The 19835-nt window shown below is 36.6% G+C and overlaps 1 protein-coding gene across 2 annotated transcripts in view; it reads left to right on the forward strand.

Moving 5' to 3' along the window:
- Positions 1-19835, forward strand: part of SP4 (Sp4 transcription factor) — a 73175-nt gene that overhangs the window by 31474 nt on the left and 21866 nt on the right. For both annotated transcript variants that reach the window (XM_003482682.4, XM_021063428.1), the window contains exons 4-5: positions 9613-9841; positions 18163-18362. In XM_003482682.4, coding sequence (XP_003482730.3) covers positions 9613-9841; positions 18163-18362 — 429 coding nt within the window. The remainder of the gene's footprint in view (positions 1-9612; positions 9842-18162; positions 18363-19835) is intronic.

Consider the following 19835-nt stretch of genomic DNA (forward strand, 5'->3'; position numbering starts at 1 on the left):
TTTTCTCTTAAACATGGGCTCTAAAAAATGAGTAGGACACTTAAATACTTAAACTTATTTAAAAGCCAGTGTCACATTTTTTAAACTAAGCATTTGTGGAGGTTTTGTTAACTTCTTCATGACACTAGGGTATTGGCAAACACTGGGACATTAATTTGGGGGTATCTACCATTGTTTTTCCAAAGTTCTAATGTTGCACATTTACCATTATGACTCAATATGTTGTGTTTTTGCATAATTTTCTTTATTATTTTTTAATGGTTATTTCCCCAATACAATGGAGCGTGATAATGTGAGAAAACAGTTTTCTTTTGTTGTCTTTTTAGGGCTACACCTGCAACATATGGAAATTCCCAGGTTAGGGGTCGAACCAGAGCTGTAGCTGCCAGCCTACACCACAGCCATAGCAACTCAGGATCTGAGCCGCATCTGCAACCTACACTACAGCTCATGGCAATGCCAGTTCCTTAACCCACTGAGTGAGGCCAGAGATCAGGCCTGTGTCCTCATGGGTGCTAGTTGGGTTCATTATCACTGAGCACCATGGAAACTCCTGTTTTTACATAGTTTTCAAGCTCTCCACATTTGTTCATAAAAACTCTGAAAGTTGTCAGCCTGATCTTAAATTGTTTATTATTAGTGAATTATTGAAGTATGTGTGTAATTACTTGTTTTTAAGATGGCGAAGAGTTTTCTTATTTTAGGATAAAGCTTCTTAAAGTGTTCTTTAATGGAGTTAATATTGATCTATGATTTAGTTTCTAGCTTTACAGTTTCAGGAACTGGATTTCAGCTTCTGATTCTAGGGTAATTGATCTATAAAATCAGGATTCACAAGAGACTGATTTATAAACTCAAATACTGTTTTTTCTTTTTAATATAAGCTGACAGGTGAATCTTTCCAATTATTAGAATGCTTTAATCATCTATTCCTGGTATCAGGGTATCTGAGAAACCAAATCATAATTAATTGCAGAGCATGGAGTCAGAACTTTAGGAGATAGTCTTTTGAAATAATCATGTTTCAGCAGGTTTCGTGTGAGGTATGTGAAAGGCCTTACTTAACACAGTGGTTTTCCTTGGGTTGAAGCTATATCCACCGCTGGAGAGCTAATGTCTTTTTAAAAATATTGTAGTTCTGGAATTCCCGTCGTGGCTCAGTGATTAACAAATCCGACTAGCAACCATGAGGTTGCGGGTTCGATCCCTGGCCTCGCTTAGTGGGTTAAGGATCCAGTGTTGCTGTGAACTGTGGTGTAGGTCGCAGAAGCGGCTCGGATCTGGCATTGCTGTGCCTCTGGCGAAGGCTGGCAGCAACAGCGCTGATTGGACCCCTAGCCTGGGAACCTCCATATGCCACTGGTGCGGCCCTAGAAAAGACAAAATAAAAAATAAATAAAAATGTTGTAGTTCTAGATAAATAGTGATAAATTCTTACTGTTCACTTTTCTCCATATTCTATATTGAATGTTAAAAATGTCATCAGATTTCCTCCAAGAAGTTCTTTCCTTTAAGAAGATTATCTTAAAATTAAACTTCAGTTACAATTCTACATATAAAATTTTATAGGGAAAATTATTTTTACAGCAACTAATCTAATGTTCTTTCTTGTCACAAATACTTTTATGTGCTGATACTTTTTAGCAACATCCTCAAATCTTGGTGTGACATTTTTGGGAAATGTACAGTCCCTGCGATGACTGCACTGCATTTTTTTTCTTTTAAAGCATTTTAGATAGATCTTCAAATAAAATTATAACCATCTCAAACCATATCGTACAGTGAGTAGTGAGCAAACTTAGCTGTGAACTTTTTGCAATTTCCATGAACAAACTTCTGCCAGTGTGTCTAGGTGGATTTTTATTTGTTTTTTAATACTTCTGTGTTTATGTTTTATTCATGTTCTTTTGAAAGACATTGGACTCCAGAACAGAAAGCAGGAAGAAAATGTTAGAGTTTATTTTTCTAATCAAATAATTTTAAATGTCTATACTTGTGTATGTTTTACAATGTATGCATTGGTATGCATTTATTATGTCCATATAATTTTATAAATAAATATATTGTGTTATGAAGTCAAGGTTATTTTACTGATAGAGTTATGTAGTAAAGAAAGTTTGGAGACCATTAATATTTGTTTTCTTTCAATCAGTATTCTTTTTGCTTGCTTCTTAATTCACTTAGATATCCCTCCTAAGTGTATTTATTCTGTAAGAGTTCCTTGAGTTTCTGTTGTGGCTTAGCAGGTTAATTACCCAACTAATATCCATGAGAATGCGGATTTCATCCTTGGCTTTGCTTAGTGGGTTGAGGATCAATCCAGCATCACCGCAGCTTTGGTATGGTTTGCAGATGTGGTTCAGATCCTGCGTTGCTATGGCTGTGACGTAGGCCGGCAGCTGTAGTAGCTCTGATTCAGCCTCTAGCCTGGGAATTTCCCTATGCCGCAGGTAAGACCCTAAAATGAAAAAAAAACAAAAAGAATAGGTTAGTTCTTCCTCTTACTTTCTTGAATTTGGGTCAGTATCAGATCGTTAGTGAAGTTTAGGGTACATTTTAAAAATTACTGCCCAAGATCTGCCTTTTATGATCCACGTCTACTTTCCATAAATAACGGCAACCTCTTTGGGACTTTATCTTTTTATTTTTTTGTCTTTTGTATTTTTAGGACCACGCCCGTGGCATATGCAGGTTCTCAGGCTAGGGGTCGAATCCGAGCTGTAGCTGCTGGCCTAATTCATAGCAACATGAGATCAGAGCCGTGTACACCCTACACGACAGCTCATGGCAACGCCAGATCCTTAACCCACTGAAAGAGGCCAGGGATCAAACCTGCATCGTCACAGATGCTAGTCAGATTCATTTCTGCTGAACCACAATGGGAACTCCACTCTTTGGGATTTCAAATGAGAGGGGAAAGCCTGATTACCACCTACCATGCCTCATCAATAGCAGATTCTAAGTGATTGGAGTTGCCTTTCCTTCCTTGTTCAAGGAGGTTCAAAAGAGCAACACCTTCAGGTGTCAAAATTGGTGGGCAGGTTTTACTTATGTACACCTCTGAAATACCTGCTCTAGAGATACAGCCTAATGATGTCTACTTGGCATTGTTGAATTTCTGACCAATTTTAAGAGATGTTCTGTTTGTAAACCAAGCTTGACCTTGTTGTGTCTGTGAGGTGTTTTTTGTTTTTTCAATAAATGATAATGAAAACCCAAATCTTAGGATTTGGTCATAGCACAGCTTTTGTGTCTCATCTGTGTAAAGGTCATGTTAGAAAACTGTTAAAACCATGTATATAATGTAATACGGAGAATATAATGATGGGTCTTCTACAGGTCTTACTTGAAAATTATGAATAGAACTTCCACACTCAGTTCCGTTGATTGTTTGGCAGTATTGTTCTAAAATGTGACCTTGAGTCCATTAATTTCCTATTTTAAACTAATTCTAACTCTGTTGCCTTCAAAGCTCAAATAACATCCCAGTTCCCAGGGAGATATCATAGCCCACTGAAAATGGGCTCTGGATTCAGGATGAACTAGGTTCACACCTTGGGCTTGTAACTTGATAGCAGTTTTGTAACCTTGGAAAATGGGCATTTCCTCTCAGAGCCTTTGGAGAGGGCATTACATGACAAAAGGCTAAGTGTAAAGTAGTTAATTTCTTTTCTGGCCATTTAATAAGTTCGGTAAATGCAGGTGATTATTATATGGCAGCTCTTCTCTGTCTTGGGGAAGGGAGGGATGGACCTGATTCTTTAACAAGGACCTACACCTGCCCTCCACCCCAGAAAGGAACTAATTTAAGAAACTGAATAAGCCCCTTCCTGATCTGTCCCTCCAACACTATCTTCAGCCCATCATTTCCCTGAACTTTCATCCTCAGCAGTATGCTGTCTCAGAGTTATGCCTTTAAATGTACCCTTCCGATTGCCTTCCTATTTGCTTTTTTCTTTCCACCTGTCAGTGGTTTCATCTTTTCCATGACAGAAGATCATTTTCCACTGTACAAAGCATCTTATGTATGTGTGTATGTTTTTGTTGTTGCACATGTTATATATTTGAACTTCTCTTCCCCACAGGTTCAGGTTTTTAGGTTAAACTTTATTTATCTTTAGTTCCTCAGCCCTGTTAAGCACATAGCAAGTACTCAGGAAATGTTTGTTGAATGAATAAATTTCACTGTACACTAGGTTCTTATCCAAAGATCTAAGACTTAGAGAAATCTGAATGGATCTTAAGTATTTGTACTTAATAATTAATTACATAATTTCAGATGTATAGGAATTAACATCCAGTGTTTATCATATTTCAGACATTGTGCTAAGTGTGTTACATGCATCATATCAGTTAGTTCCTGCTACTCAAAGGAAGAAACCGCAGATAGAGGTAGAACTCAAAGATAGAACTGCCTGATTCCAGAACTCTTTAATCTGTAGGTACTACCAAACTGTTTTACCCACTCAAGAACTCAATATAGATTTACAAATGACCCACGGTAGGTAGAGTCCTGAAAGTCATTGGCTGTTATAGTTCACCTTTATTTAAGAAATGCACAGAGGACTCAGTTATTTCTTAATGTTCTCATGTTATAGTTCATTTTTAGGAAAACTTTTAGTTAAAAGCTCTTGAATAAAGGTAAAGAAGTATCTTGTGAGTAATAAGCATAACTTTCAAACTTAGAATATTATTCCTTTTACTATGACTGTACTGTGGAATCTGTCCACACTCTGTATCTGTCAAAGCTGTCAAAAAGTTGGTTCCCACGTGTATTACTTTAATTCAGTTACATAAGGGTGTTTTTTTTTAAATTTTTTTTTTATGGAGATGCAGATAGTTTGTAGTTTTTCTATGTATGCAAATGTACCATATTTTAATCTTTCATAGAGTTGATTTGGGTTCTGCTTTTTTTTGGTCTTTTTGCCTTTTCTAGGGCCACTCCCGTGGCATATGGAGGTTCCCAGGCTAGGGGTCTAATCGGAGCTGTAGCCGCCAGCCTACGCCAGAGCCACAGCAACTCAGGATCCAAGCCACATCTGCGACCTACACCACAGTTCCCAGCAACGCTGGATCCTTAACCCACTGAGCAAGGCCAGGGATCGAACCCACAACCTCATGGTTCCTAGTCAGATTCATTAACCACTGTGCCACAACGGGAACTCCTAGTTCTGCTAACAAATGAGAACCATGAATATTAGTTGAGTTATGGAAGTTCAGTGTAAATAGGGTTTCTTAACCTCAGCATTATTGACTTTTTAGGGTAGATAATTCTTTGTTTTGGGGGCCTGCTCTGTGTACTATAAGATGTTGAGCAGCATCCCTGGCCTCTGTCCACTAAATACCAGTAATATTTCCCAAATTGTGACAACCAAAAATGTCTCCAGACATTGCCAATCTTCCCCTGGAAGAGGAAAGAACCTCCAGTTGAGAACTATTAGTTCAAAGAGTCTTAGAACCAACAAGAGTAGAATTTTTTTCTTCTAGTTAACTTTTTCTTGGAACAGCTTTATTGAGGTGTGATTCATATACCATACAATACAGCCATTTAAAGTTTACAGTCAGTAGCTTTTAGTATATTCACAGAATTGTGCATCTGTCACCATGATCTAATTTTAGGATGTTTTCATAACCTCATAAAGAAACTCAAGACACATTAGCAGTCACTTCCCATTTCTTCTCCCCATCCCCGCAGCCCTAGACATACCTGGTTATCTTTTTATGTTTAGGAATATATAGCCGTCTTGTCTGTTTTAAGTCAGATTATAAAGCAGCCTGTTCCACAGTATAGTTATTGAAAATTATTTGCAATAAACAGACACATATATTCTTTCTTTCAGAGGCTTTATTTATTTAGGCGGACTCCCAAATTTAATCTGTAGAGGAAATAAATAAACCAAAATAGGCTGATTTAAGAATCTTTTTAATATTATTCAGAGCACTAAGAAGTCCCTCTGTGGATTTCCTGTCGTGGTATGGCGGATATGAGTCAGACTGGGAACCATGAGGTTGTGGGTTCAATCCCTGGCCTCTCTCAGTGGGTTAAGGATCTGGCATTGCCGTGACCTGTGGTATAGGTCGTAGATGAGGCTCGGACCTCTGGCGTTGCTGTGGCTCTGGCGTAGGCTGGCAGCAACAACTCTGATTAGACCCCTAGCCTGGGAACCTCCATATGCCGCGGGTGAGACCTTAAAAAAGACAAAAGGCAAAAAAAAGAAGTCCCTCTTGTTCTCCACAGTCAGATTTATACTGTAGAAATCAATAATTTTTGTTTTTCCTGATCAGTTCTTCTAGATAAGGTGGTCAGACTGGAGCTTCAGCTGCCACAGCAACACAGGATCCAAGCCCTGTCTGCACCTACACCACAGCTTGTGGCAACGCCAGATCCTTAATCCACTGAGCGAACCCAGGGATTGAACTTGCATCCTCATAGATACTAGTCAGATTCTTAACCCACTGAGCTGCAATGGAAACTCCTAAATGTTGACTTTTTAAGGTTTTGAGTCTGGGTAATAGGAGAGTGGTAGTAGCATTTACTGAAACAAAAATATTAATAGAGGCAAGATTTGAAGATCAATTCATTCTTAAACTTTCCTTTATTAAGCTTATGTTAATGAGTGACTACTGTATGTTAGCCTCTTTTCCACATCTTGAGATACAGTAGTGAATATGACAGGCAAGATCTCTGTTTCCATGGCACTTAACATTTAGAAGTGAGATGAAAACAGAAAAAAAAAAAAAAATGAGAGGACAAGATAATTTAAGGTAAGTAAGAAAAAGCCTTGGCGATGATGCAGGAAAGGACTAGGGGAACCATTTTAGATGGTGTGGACAGGAATGATATTTCTAAAGGGGAATTTGAACTGAAATCAGACTATTACTGAGGAGTCAACTGTGCGAAGATCTGGTTACAGGGCATCCTTGCCCAGACTAGAAAGTATATGCAGAGGCTGGAAGAAGGGAATGAGCTTGATTTGTTTAAGAAAAAGGCCTGTAAGTTTGGAGCAGAGTGAGTAAGGGAGAGACTAATACATGGTGAGGTCTGAGAGGTGGGTAATGTTAAACTTGAGCAAGGCTCTGGAAGCCTTAGTAAGGAGTTTGGTGGCTTGTTTTTGATTGGTAGCAATAGAAATGAAGAAAAAAGTGTTGAGTTATTGTTGAACTGAAACTATTTGGAACATTTAGGTGAAGAAGTCAAGAGACTTGTCAGGCTTAAATAAATTCAAACATGATTTGCTTAGAATTATTCATTGAAATAACCTCTCAAGTTGTTTAGGCATTGGACAAATAAATGCTCATACGGAGGCTTGAGGAGCCCGTCAGAAGATGGTCAGGGCTCTAACGGTATCCCTGGCAGTTCTTTGACATATTGAAGAACATCTTAAATATCATTGTAACCTGAAAGGAATGACCAAATGTTGTATGAACAGTACCTGGAAAAATTGTGGCCAGATAGATGTCATGACTCCAGGGCATATGAAGAATACTTGCCAACCTAAAATATCTGCATCTCCATAGGGACCAACTATACACTTTGCAAAGTACTGATTTGGATAGAACTCCTTTTTCCAGAAACGCTTTGTTTTTGTTTGTTTGTTTTTCCTCCAGTGAACAAGGAGTGTGTGTGTCATTGTGCTTCTATATACACAAGTAGTTTGAATAGTTGGCTTAGGCAAGGTTATCCTTAAGGAATCTGGTTTTACCAAGTAAAACTTAGGCGTGTTCAAAAGTTGCATTGAGGGCATAATAATTATAATTTATGTATTGCTCTACAATTTACAAAGACTTTTACCCATTAGGAAGTCAACTTGATCTTCTGTTTAAAGTAGATATGGGACAGGAATTTTGGGGGGGGTCCGTATTATTAGAGATGAGGAAGTAGAGGGTCACCGAGTGCACAGTCAGTATATGGGACCTGGACTCACACCTTCTGGCTTTACTTTCATTTCTTTGCTTATCATACCACATTAATTCAGAGAATGAAAATTTAAGTATTAGTAGAAGAACTAAAGTATGTATCCTTACTAAAACAGTAACAAAATAAATATTTTTTATTTGTATTAAAGTTATTTGTGCTACCAAAAGTTTGAGTTCTGTGAATACACAGAGGAGGGCGAGATGAACTTTGCCTGGGAGAATCAGAGGCTTAATTTTGTTTTGAAAATATGTGCTATTTTCTCACTTTCTAATTTTTAATGTCTTTTTCTTGGTTGCTTCGCATACTTAAAACACTGCATATGCAGCTTTAAAATAAACCTTTTACTTTTTATCTGGTACATTTTTTTCTGCCATCATATTTTATTTGTGTATTTCCACCCCAATCTGTGGAGACTAGTAGTAATAATAGCTAACATGTAATGAACAATTCTCTACCAGGCACTGTGGTAAGGGGTTTGTAGAAATTAACATATTCAATTAATAAATCAACTCTGAGGTGGGAGCATTCCTTCCTAAATTGATGTTTTCCGTCCATTTCCTTACTGGCTATTTCCACACCTGAGAAAGTAGAACTATGTTGAAAGAAAGGATAATTTTTAGGCATACTCACATGCACTCAGAATCAACTTAAGCCATGCAAATAGATTTTTTGGTTATATTATGTTTTACTTATCATATTTTTCCCTAAGCCAACATAGCCAGGTTGGTATCTGTACTGACCTGAGGTGAAATCTAAGTTACAAAATGTGAGTGCATAAAGTAGTGGTAGCCTAAGTGTCTGCACTGTGATTATAATGACAGCATGTAATAATTATGCATGGTTTTGTATTTTAGGAAATTACTTAATGTGTATAATTTTTAAAGACTCATCAATAAAGAGATGTTTGCTTAATTTAAAGTATTTAAGAATGAGAAATTTTCATGAAACCTAATCCTTTATTTAGTTACTTTTTACTCCTGTATTTTCATGAAGTGAATGAGATGTTACTTACTGTGGAAATGGTAATAATAATGCTTTGTATTTATATAGCATCTTTCATCTGAGGATTTCAAAGTACTTTTTTATTTTTTTGCTTTTTCAGGGTCCCACCTGCAGCATATGGAAGTTCCTAGGCTAGGGGTTGAATCGGAGCTACCGCTGCCGGTCTATACCACAGTCACAGCAATGCCGGATTCAAGCTGCATCTGCAACCTACACCACACAGCTCACTGCAGTGCCAGATCCCTGACCCACTGAGCGAGGCCAGGGATCAAACCCACATCCCCATGGATACTAGTCGGATACATTTCCCCTGCTCCACATTGGGAACTCCCTCAAAGTGCTTTTCAAATAATGTCTCGTGAATCCTCACAGCACTTCAGTGATGTAGGTGGGTGGCAAGGATTATTAATCTTCATTTTACAGATGGAGAAATTAAGCCACAGGAGGATTAAATGATTTATGTTTAGTCCCATCAACCAGATATAGAGGCAGCCTGAGCTGCAAAGGTGAGATTGTATTTTAGGAGCATCAGCATAGCATAAATCATTAACCCCTTTGCTTTTTGTATTTTACACAGATTATCTGTTAGAACAAGTATGGTAGCTTTAAATATCTGTATGGAAATTTTTTAATTCTTTTTTTAGGAATAGAAAACATTGTAATACTTTCCCCCCCCCACCTCTCATTTTTAGGTCAGCAGCAAGGACAAGATGGAGTGAAAGTCCAACAAGCTACAATAGCTCCTGTAACTGTAGCAGTTGGAGGAATTGCTAATGCAACGATAGGTGCTGTTAGTCCTGACCAACTCACACAAGTGCATTTGCAGCAAGGCCAGCAGGCTTCTGATCAAGAGGTGCAGCCTGGCAAGAGACTTCGAAGAGTTGCCTGTTCCTGTCCTAATTGTAGGGAAGGAGAAGGAAGGTAAATGCTCTGTTGCCGCCCAACTCAGTGGAGATGAGTAGTAATAATAGCTCACATGTAATGAGTAGTTATGTGTAATGAAGGCACATAGAATAGTAGTTAAAACCAAGCCATTGGCTGAGTTCTTTGGTCTTTAGAACATCAATAGGTTTATAGCCCAATACTTGAGATATAACATTGTTATGGAGGGGCTTAAATTGAACTACTTTAGGAAGAGGATTTCAGTGGTGCTCAACTTTGTACCTTATACTTTCTTTCATGGTTTTCTTTTTTCATTAAAACAACTTTATTGATGTAGAACTCATGCACCAAATAATCCACTCATTTAAAGTGGTTTTTAATATATTTAGAGTTGTACATCCATCACCACAGTCAATTTTAGACCATTTTTGTTCTTCTCCAAACAAACCCTATATTATTGAGCCATCCCTTCCTCATCCCTCCCAGCTCTAGGCAACCAGTAGTTTCTGTCTATAGATTTGCCTATTATGGACATTCATATAAATATAATCACACATTCATGTAAGTATAATCACACAATGTGACTTTTTTATTTCACTGCATAATGTTTTCAAGATATTATAGCATGTGTCAGTACCTCATTCTTTTTAATGTGCAAAATAATATTCCATTGTATAGATATACAGTATTTTACTTATCCATTTATCAGTTGATGGATATTTCACATTTTTCCACCTGTTGGCTCTTATGGTGCTGTAAATATCCTAACAAAAGTTTCTGTTTCTGATTTGCATTTATTTGTGTATCTTTTTTAGAGAAATATCTGTTATGGTCTTTTGTTCATTTTAATTAGATTATTTGTCTTTTAATTTTTGAATTTTTGGTGTCATATGTAAGAATCTATTGTCAAATCTGAGGTCACAAAGATTTCCAGTTTTCCTGAAAGAGTGTTATAATTTTTGCTCTTACTTTTAGGTCTTTGATCAATTTGTGGTTAATTTTTGTAAATGGTGTGAAATAAGGGTTCATCCAAGACCATTTGTTGAAAAGGCTATCCCTTCCCCCATTCATCGAATGGTTTTGGCCCCCTTGTTAAAAATCAGTTGATCATAGACACGTAGGTTTATTTCTAGACTTTCAATTCTTTTTTTTTCTTTTCTTTTTTAAATACTTCTCAAACTTTAATGTGTATACAGGTCACCTGAGGTTCTTGTTAAAATGCAGCTTCAGAAGGTTTGGGGATCAAGATTTTACATTTTTTTTTAATAGTTATTTCCCCAATACATTTTTTTTCCTACTGTACAGCATGATGACCTATCAATTCTTTTTCATTGATCTGTAAATGTCTATCTCTATGCCAGTGCCACACTGTCTTGATTACTTTGTGGTACTTTTGACATTGGGGAGCATGAATCTTTCAACTTATCCAACATGAAAGGGTTTTTGATTGTGTCGGATGCCTCTCTTCTTTTGAGTTAATAATGTAATTTTGTTTTTATTTTTATCAATGTGGTGTATTACAGTAATTGTGAAATGTTAAAGTACTTTTCATTTGTGGGATAAATACAGTTTGGTCATGCTATATAATTATTTTTATATGTTGCTGGATTTGGTTTTGTACTATTTTGTTGAGGATTTTTGCATTCATGTTCATGAGAGGTACTGGTATGTAAGTCTGTAGTTTCCTTTCTGTGGCATCTTTGCTTTTAGAAAGGGAAATACTGACCTCATAGAATTATTTGGGAGGTCTAGTTTCTTTCTTTTTTTTTTTTTTTTTTTTTGCTTTTTAGTGCCACACCCGCGGCATGTGGAGCTTCCCAGGCTAGGTGTCAAATCAGAGCTGCAGTTGTCAGCCTATGCCACATCTGCAACATACACCCAGCTCAAGGCAATGCCAGATCCTTAACCCGCATCCTTACGGATCCTAATGGATCCTCGTTGTGTTTGCTAACCACTAAGCCACAAAGGGAACTCCCAGTTTCATTTTTTGAAAGAGTTTGTGAAGAATTGGTATTACTTTTTCAATGTTTTGTGAACCTGTGAAGCTGAGCTTTTCCAGTTAGTCTTTCTTTCTCTCTCTCTCTTTTCTTTTTTCTTTTGGTCTTTTTGCCTCTTCTAGGGCCACTCCCGCAGCATATGGCATATGGAGGTTCCCAGGCCAGGGGTCTAGTTGGAGCTGTGGCTGCCAACCTACGCCAGAGCCACAACAACACCAGATCTGAGCTGTGTCTGTGACCCACACCACAGCTCACAGCAACGCTGGATCCTTAACCGATCCTTAACCCACTGAGCGAAGCCAGGGATCGAACCTGCAACCTCATGGTTCCTAGTCGGATTTGCTAACCACTGAGCCACAATGGGAACTCCTGAGTTTGTTCTTGAATCAGCTTTGGTACTTTGTATTTTCCTAGGAATTTGTTCATCTTATATAAGTTATTTAAGTAATTGGCATAAATCGTTCTTGGTATTCCTTTATAATACTTTTTATTTCTGTAAGGTTGGTAGTGATATGTCCTCTTTCATTTCTGATTCTAGTAGTTTGAGTCATCTCTTTTTTTTCTTGGTTACTCTGCCTAAAGGCTTATTAGTTTTATTGACCTTTTCAAAGAATCAGCTTTTGATTCTATTGACTTTTCTCTATTTTTGTATTCTCTATTTCATTAGTTTCTGCTTTATTATTTTATCTTCTGCTTGCATTATTTTAGATTTACTTTGCTCCCTTTCATTGTCTGATGATGTAAGGTTAGGTTATTGATTTAAGGTCTTCTTTTCCTTCCAGTTTTATTGAGATATAATTGACATGCCACACTATTTAAGGTGTACTGCTTAAAGATTTGACTTCTTTACATCATGAAATGGTTATCACAGTAAGTTTAGTGAACATCCATCATCTTGTATAGGTTTAGAATTAAAGAAATAGAAAAAAGTTTTCCTTGTGTTGAGGCCTCTTAAGATTAACTCTCTTTCATACATACCATACAGCAGTGTTAAGTATATTTATCAGGTTGTATATTACATCACTAGCATTTAGTTACCTTAGAACTGAAAGTTTGTACCTTTTGACTGCCTTCATCCATTTCCCCCTCTTCTGGTAACCACAGTTCTAATCTCTTTTTCTATGCATTTGTTTCTTTCTTTGTTAATTTTTGAGGTTTAATTGACCTACAACACTGTGTTAGACACAATATAGTGAATCACTATTTCTATACATTTCAAAATGATCACACTAAGTCTAATATGATATGTCACTGTGCAAAATTATTAGTTATCGACCATATTTCCCACACTGTACATTTCATCCCCTTGACTCATTTATTTTCTACTGAAAGTTTGTACCTCTCAATCTCCCACACCTTTTTCTTTTCTCCCTCCACCCTCTATCCCTTCTCACACCCACCTGTCCTCTGTTTCTGTCAACCTGTTACTATTTTATGTTTGTTCCTTTATCGCAGTTTTAGGATTCCACATATAAGTGAAATCATTCAGTATTTATCTTTGTCTGACTTGTTTCACTTAGTATAATATCCTCTGGATCCATCCATGTTGTCACAAATGGAAAAATTTCATTCTTTTCTGTGGCTAATATTCCATTATGTATATGTAAACCAGATCTTCATTATCCTTTCGTCTGTTGATGGGCATTTAGGTTGCTTCCATATCTTGGCTGTTGTAAATAATGATGCAGTGAATATAAGGGTGAATCTTTTCCAATTAGTGTTTTTGTTTTCTTATACCTAGGAGTGGAATTCCCGGGTCTTATAGTAGTTTTATTTCTAATTTTTTGAGAAATCTCCATATTGTTTTCCTTTTCAATTGGCTGTACCCTCCAACAATGCATGAGGGTTCCCTTTTTTCCACATCTTCACCAACATTTATTTGTTATTGTCTTTTGAATCATAGCCATTCTGACAGGCGTTAGGTAAGATCTTTTTAAATACAGGTATTTACTGCTCTAAGTTTTCCCTTTAAGCATTACTTTATGGGCATCCCTTAAGTTTTGGTATGTTGTGTCTTTCTGTTTATTGGTCTGAAAGTCTTTTCCAATTTCCCTTTTGATTTCTTCTTTGACCTATGGGTTGGTTGGTTGGCTTTTTTGGCCATGCCCGTGCCATGTGGAAGTTCCCAGGCCAGGTATCAAACCCACACCACAGCTGTAACCAGAGCCATAGCAGTGGCAATGCCAGATCCTTAACCCACGGAGCCATGTGGGAACTCCTATTGATTATTTAGGAGTATATTCTTTAATTTCCCTGTTTCCTCCTGTAACTGGTTTCTATTTTTATTCTATTGTAATCAGAAAACTTTGTATTATTTCTGTCCTTTTAAGTTTGAGATTTGTTTCATGGCCCAGTGTATGTTCTGTCCTAGAGAGCATTCTATGTACACTTGAGAAGAACGCTGTTGTTGGATGGGGTGTTCTATGGATATCTGTTACGTCTAGTTCATTTATAGCATTATGCAAGTTTCTGCTCCTTTGTCGATCTTCTGCCTAATTGTTTTATGAAACCATCACTGAAGATAGTGTATTGAAATCTCCCATCTATTATCATTGAGTTGTCTATTTCTCTTTTCATTTCTGTCACTTTTTACTTCCATTTGGCACTCTCTTGTTACTCTTACATAAGTGCTTGTATGTTTATAATTATTATACCTTCCTGAGGGATTGACCCACTTATCCCATTTTGTGAAGTTTATTGAGCCATTTAAAAAATTTTTCCTGTTTATCTCTAGTAATATCTTGTGTTTTAAAGTTTATCTGATACTAGCATTGCCACTCTAGCTTTCTTATGGTTTTTGTTTGCATGATTCCCTTTTCCATCCTTATGCCTTCAATTTCATTGTAATTTTGTATCTTTAAATGTAAAGTGTGTCACCTATAAACAGTGCATAGTTGGATCTTGTTTTGTTTTAAATCTTTACAAAACCTACCTTTTGATTGATATGTCTAATCCATTCACATTTGTTGTTATTATCAATATAGTTGAATTTATGTCTGCTTCAAAAAAAAATAAAATAAAATAAGATAAAAGGAGTTCCCGTCGTGGCGCAGTGGTTAACGAATACGACTAGGAACCATGAGGTTTTGGGTTCGGTCCCTGCCCTTGCTCAGTGGGTTAACGATCCGGCGTTGCCGTGAGCTGTGGTGTAGGTTGCAGACGCGGCTCGGATCCCACGTTGCTGTGGCTCTGGCGTAGGCTGGAGGCTACAGCTCCAATTCGACCCCTAGCCTGGAAACCTCCATATGCCGCGGGAGAGGCCCAAAGAAATAGCAAAAAGACAAAAATAAATAAATAAATAAAATTTAAAAAAAATGAATTTATGTCTGCTATTTTACTTTTTTGCTATAAATCATGCTTTTTTTTGGTTCCTCTATCCCTCCCCTATTGCTCCCTTTTGAATTAAGTGAATGTATTATTTTAATTCATAATACTGCATTTTAATTTTATTAATGATTATTTTCTCTGTCCTGAGCTATTTCTTTAGTGGTTGCTCTAGGCCTTACCATATATATCTTAATTTATTATAATCAGTTTAAGATTTATACTAACTTAATTCCAGTGAGTTATAGCAACGTTTACCCTATGTATGTCTGATCCCTTGTTACTCTTTTTTATGGTACTATTGTTATACATAAGTACTTCAAACCCAACAATATATTATTGTAATTATTATTTTAATTAAAAAAATTTTTTTTTCTTTTTTGGCCATCCACACCATATGGAGTTTCCAGGCCAGGGATCAGATCTGAGCCACAGTTGCAATCTACAGCACAGCTGCAGCAATGCCAGATCCTTTAACCCACTCTCAGGCCAGGGATTGAATCTAACTTCTAGCACTGCAGACACCTCTGATCCCACTGTGCCACGGTGGGAACTCCTATAATTATTATTTTATATAATTATATGACTTTTAAAGAAGTGAAGAGAAGGTAAGCAAGTATATATGTCTTTGGCTTTGTTAATTTTATCATTCGTGATTCTCTTTCTTTGAGTTGAGTTCCTGTCTGGGGTCACTTCCTTGACTCAGTACAGCTTTGCTTCCACTTACCTCCTTTGTGTTGTTATTGACAATATGTTACATATTGTTGCATTTCTGTAATGTTATAGGCTTCACAGTACATTTTATACATATTGTTTTATAAAATTGTTTTTAAATCAGGTGAGAAGAAATATGCACTTACATTGTCCTTCGTAATTACATAATTACTTTTGCTGATGATTTTTTGTTTCTTCATATGTATTTGAATTACTTTCTGATTTCACTTGTTTTCAGCTTAAAGAACTTCCTTTAATGTTTCTTACAAAGCAAGTCTACTAACAACACATTCTCTTAGTTTTTGTTTATTTGGGGTTATCTTTATCTCATCTTTGTTTTTGAAAGATAGCTTTGCTGGATGTAGGATTCTTCTTTGAGTTTTTCTTTGAGTACTTCTAATATGTTTTCTCACTGCCTTCTGATTTCCATTGTTTCTATTGAGAATTAAGCATTTACTACTACTAGAGTTTCCTTGTAAGTAATGACCTGTGTTATTTTTAAGATTTTGTCTTTGTCTTTGTCTTTGAGTTTCAGGATTTTTAGTGTAAAGTGTCTACTTGTAGATGTCTACATTTATTCTACTTGGAGTTTGTTGAGCTTCCTGAAAGTGTAGATTAATGTTTTAGATAAGTTTTCAGCTGTTATTTCTTTGAATAGTTTTTCTGCCTCACTTTCCACCCCCTTTTCCCTTTCCTCTCATCTCCTCTCCTCAAAGTATTCTCACTCACTATGTTAGTGTCCCACATGTCTCTGACATTCTCTTCATTTCCTTCTCTGTTTCTTGTTTGCTTTTTTGAATTGCATAATCTTTATTCAACTGTCTTCAGCTTCAGTATTTCTTCCTTCTCTTGAGTCCCTCTTGTTAATTTTTCATTTCAGTTGGGCTTTTTAATCTTAAATTTTTCCTATTGTTTATTTATTAAAATAATTTCTAGCTCTTTTTTTCTGTTTGTTGTGATGTTGTCATTATACCTTGCCTTCTTTAATTATGCGGTCCTTTAGTTCTTTGAACATAATTATAATGGCTACTTTGAAGTCTTGTTAACTTTGATTGCTCTTACTGGCGATTTCTGTTGCCTACTTTATTTCTAGTGTGTGGGTCATAGTTTGCTTTTTTGTTTCTGTTTTTTACGTGTCTCATAATATTTTGTTGGGAACTGGAGAATTAAAATAATATATTGTGGCAACTCATAGTACTGCTGTCTGTCCTTCTCCTACTCTAGGTTTGTTATTGTTGTTTGCTTGTTTATTTAGTGACTCGATGGATTATTTTAGTGAAAATTACTGCCCACTGCTCACTCTCCGCGTACCTAGTGTGAAGGCTGTGACTCCTCAGTGACCCTGGGGTGACAGTGGCTTCCATAGGGATCTTTGTGGTGTCACTTTCCCTGACCACACCCAACTGTTAAACTCCACTAATTGCTGGCTGATTGCGCTATTGTTTTCAAGTATGTCCTGAAGCATATAGTGCTCCACCAACTGGTCTCATCAAATTTTAAAACCAACTTTGAGATTTGGTTCCTACCAGGGCAACCCAGAAGTTCTCCAGTTTAGCCTATTTCTCCAATGAATCTGTTAGTGTGCTCCCAGCAAATTGTGTTTTGCAACAATCTCCATTGTTTCTAAAAGCACTCTTAGGCTCTAACTTCTCCGTACTTTGTTGCAAATGATTTCACCATTTGACCACTTTCATTAGGGAGTAGATCCATGAAAGCTCTTTATGTTGTTTTTACTGGAAGTGAAACCCTGAACCTTACACTTTTAAATGAAGATTACCATCCTTTGTTATTTTAGAGAAGAATGTTTAAGTTTTTTGTTTTTTTTTTTTCCCCAGAGCAGTAGCTACTAGCAGTTGGACATGAATTCCCTGGCAGAACATAAACTCTAAAATTAATGTGTTTCCATAGCCCTTTGGGTTTACTAGACAGCCTTGTTGGTAGCTTTTTTTTTTTTTTTTTTTTTTTTTTTAATTGAAATTTTTCTAGGATCAGCAGTGTCTCTGCAGCATTGGGCCGAAGGTTCAATCTCTGGCTCTGCACAGTGGGTTAAGTAAGGATCTGGTGTTGCTGCAGCTGTGACAACTGTGGCTCAAATCTGATCTCTGGCCTGGGAACCCTCTATGTCGTGGGGTGGACAGAAAAGAAAAGAAAAGAAAAAGAAAATTTTTTCTGATTTTTAACTACTGTTGTGACATCATGATTTATATTAAAAAAAAAAAACATTTAGAAAAGTGTTACTTATTTACCTTGATTCCCTCTTTTTTCCCTTAATTATAAGCTTGGTGTTTGGGAGTGAAATTAATCTTTGGTTTTTGTTTTTGTTAGAGGCAGTAATGAACCAGGAAAAAAGAAACAACATATCTGTCATATTGAAGGATGTGGAAAAGTTTATGGCAAAACATCTCACCTACGAGCACATCTTCGCTGGCATACTGGAGAAAGACCTTTTATATGCAACTGGATGTTTTGTGGCAAAAGATTTACAAGGAGTGATGAGCTTCAGAGGCATAGAAGAACCCATACAGGTTAGTAGATTTATTTTAAAACTTGTACTTTTACTTCTTTTTTCAGTGTGTAGATGAAAATTTTAGTGATAGTTATCAAATTGGAAATATGCAAATTAACGATAAAGAAAATACAATTTCTTGATTATATGAAAGATGTTTAGGTCAAAATTCTTTACCTCATTTCTGAGATACATTTTATTCCTACTTTTTATAAGCTTTATTGGTGTAATTACATGACTTGGAATTTATTCTATTTGCTTATCTTGTATTCTTAGCATGTGGAACTCACATGTTTTATGTTAGTATTTAAATTGATGCAAAGAGAATTGAAGTATCTTATTGGTGACATTTATTAGTTTTTATTTTTTTACAATTCAGAAAATTGACTGAAGTATCAGGAATAATATAGCAAGTACTGACCTAAACTCTCACTTACAATTGACAGCTGTCAATATGTAATGTTGTTGCAGGAAGGGGAACCCTTTCCAGGGCCTCAGCATGGGCTCTTGTATAACACTCAGAAATGAATTGTCCGAGGATACACACTTGCTGACAAAGCAAAAAGACTTTATTGGGAAGGGGCAGCCAGGCAGAGAGCAGCAGGATAAGGGAACCCAGAATTGCTCTACCACGTGGCTCACAGTCTCAGGTTTTATGGGGATGGGGTTATTTTCAGTGTTGTTTCTGGCCATTCTTCTTGCTTGGCCCATATTTGGTCTGGTTCAGGGTCCTTGGTGGTGTGTGCTCTTCTCAGCCCAAATTGGTTCTGGCACCAAAGATTCACCTCCTCCTTCCTCTTGGCCCCTCCCAAATCCTCCTGGTTAGATTCCTGGGCAGCGCTATGTTTCTTACCTGAGCTCCTTTTGTGAGACAGCTCATGCAAGTGGCTGTTACCGTGCCTGGCCAAGGTGGGTGGTTTCAGCCAATGGTTCCCTAATAATATTATCTATTATTTTTTAACAAAACAAATCATATAAAGTTGACATCATCTTTATCCTCCTATCAACAGCTACCATGAATTTTTAAAGTGTAAGTTTTTAGTACAGTTTTAATATTCTTATATATTTTGTTCATGGACATATATGTAAAAAAATGTTTTGTGGTTTTTACGACATCTTATGTAAGTGATACAGTATCGTAATTTTACATATTATGTTTTGACATCTAAGTTCATATATGTGTACACATGTGTATGTATATATGTTTCCTATAATTGCTATATAGTGTTCTATCACATGACTCTACTACTGTTATTAATCTGTTCCCATGTTTATGATTAAGGTATTAGGGGTTGTAGCAAACTTTACTACTTTGAACATACAGTGGACATGTATAAGAAGTAGAATTGTTGGATCTTAGAGAATGTATGTTTGATTTTGCTAAATAACCACTAGAGTCTCTGAAGTGGCTGTTATCATCTCTACTTCATTAGCATTAATTAAGAGTATCCACTTTGCTGTATGTTCACCAATACTCAGTAGCATCAGGCTT

The sequence above is a fragment of the Sus scrofa genome, chromosome 9, assembly GCF_000003025.6.
Source record: "Sus scrofa isolate TJ Tabasco breed Duroc chromosome 9, Sscrofa11.1, whole genome shotgun sequence".
NCBI lineage: Eukaryota > Metazoa > Chordata > Mammalia > Artiodactyla > Suidae > Sus > Sus scrofa.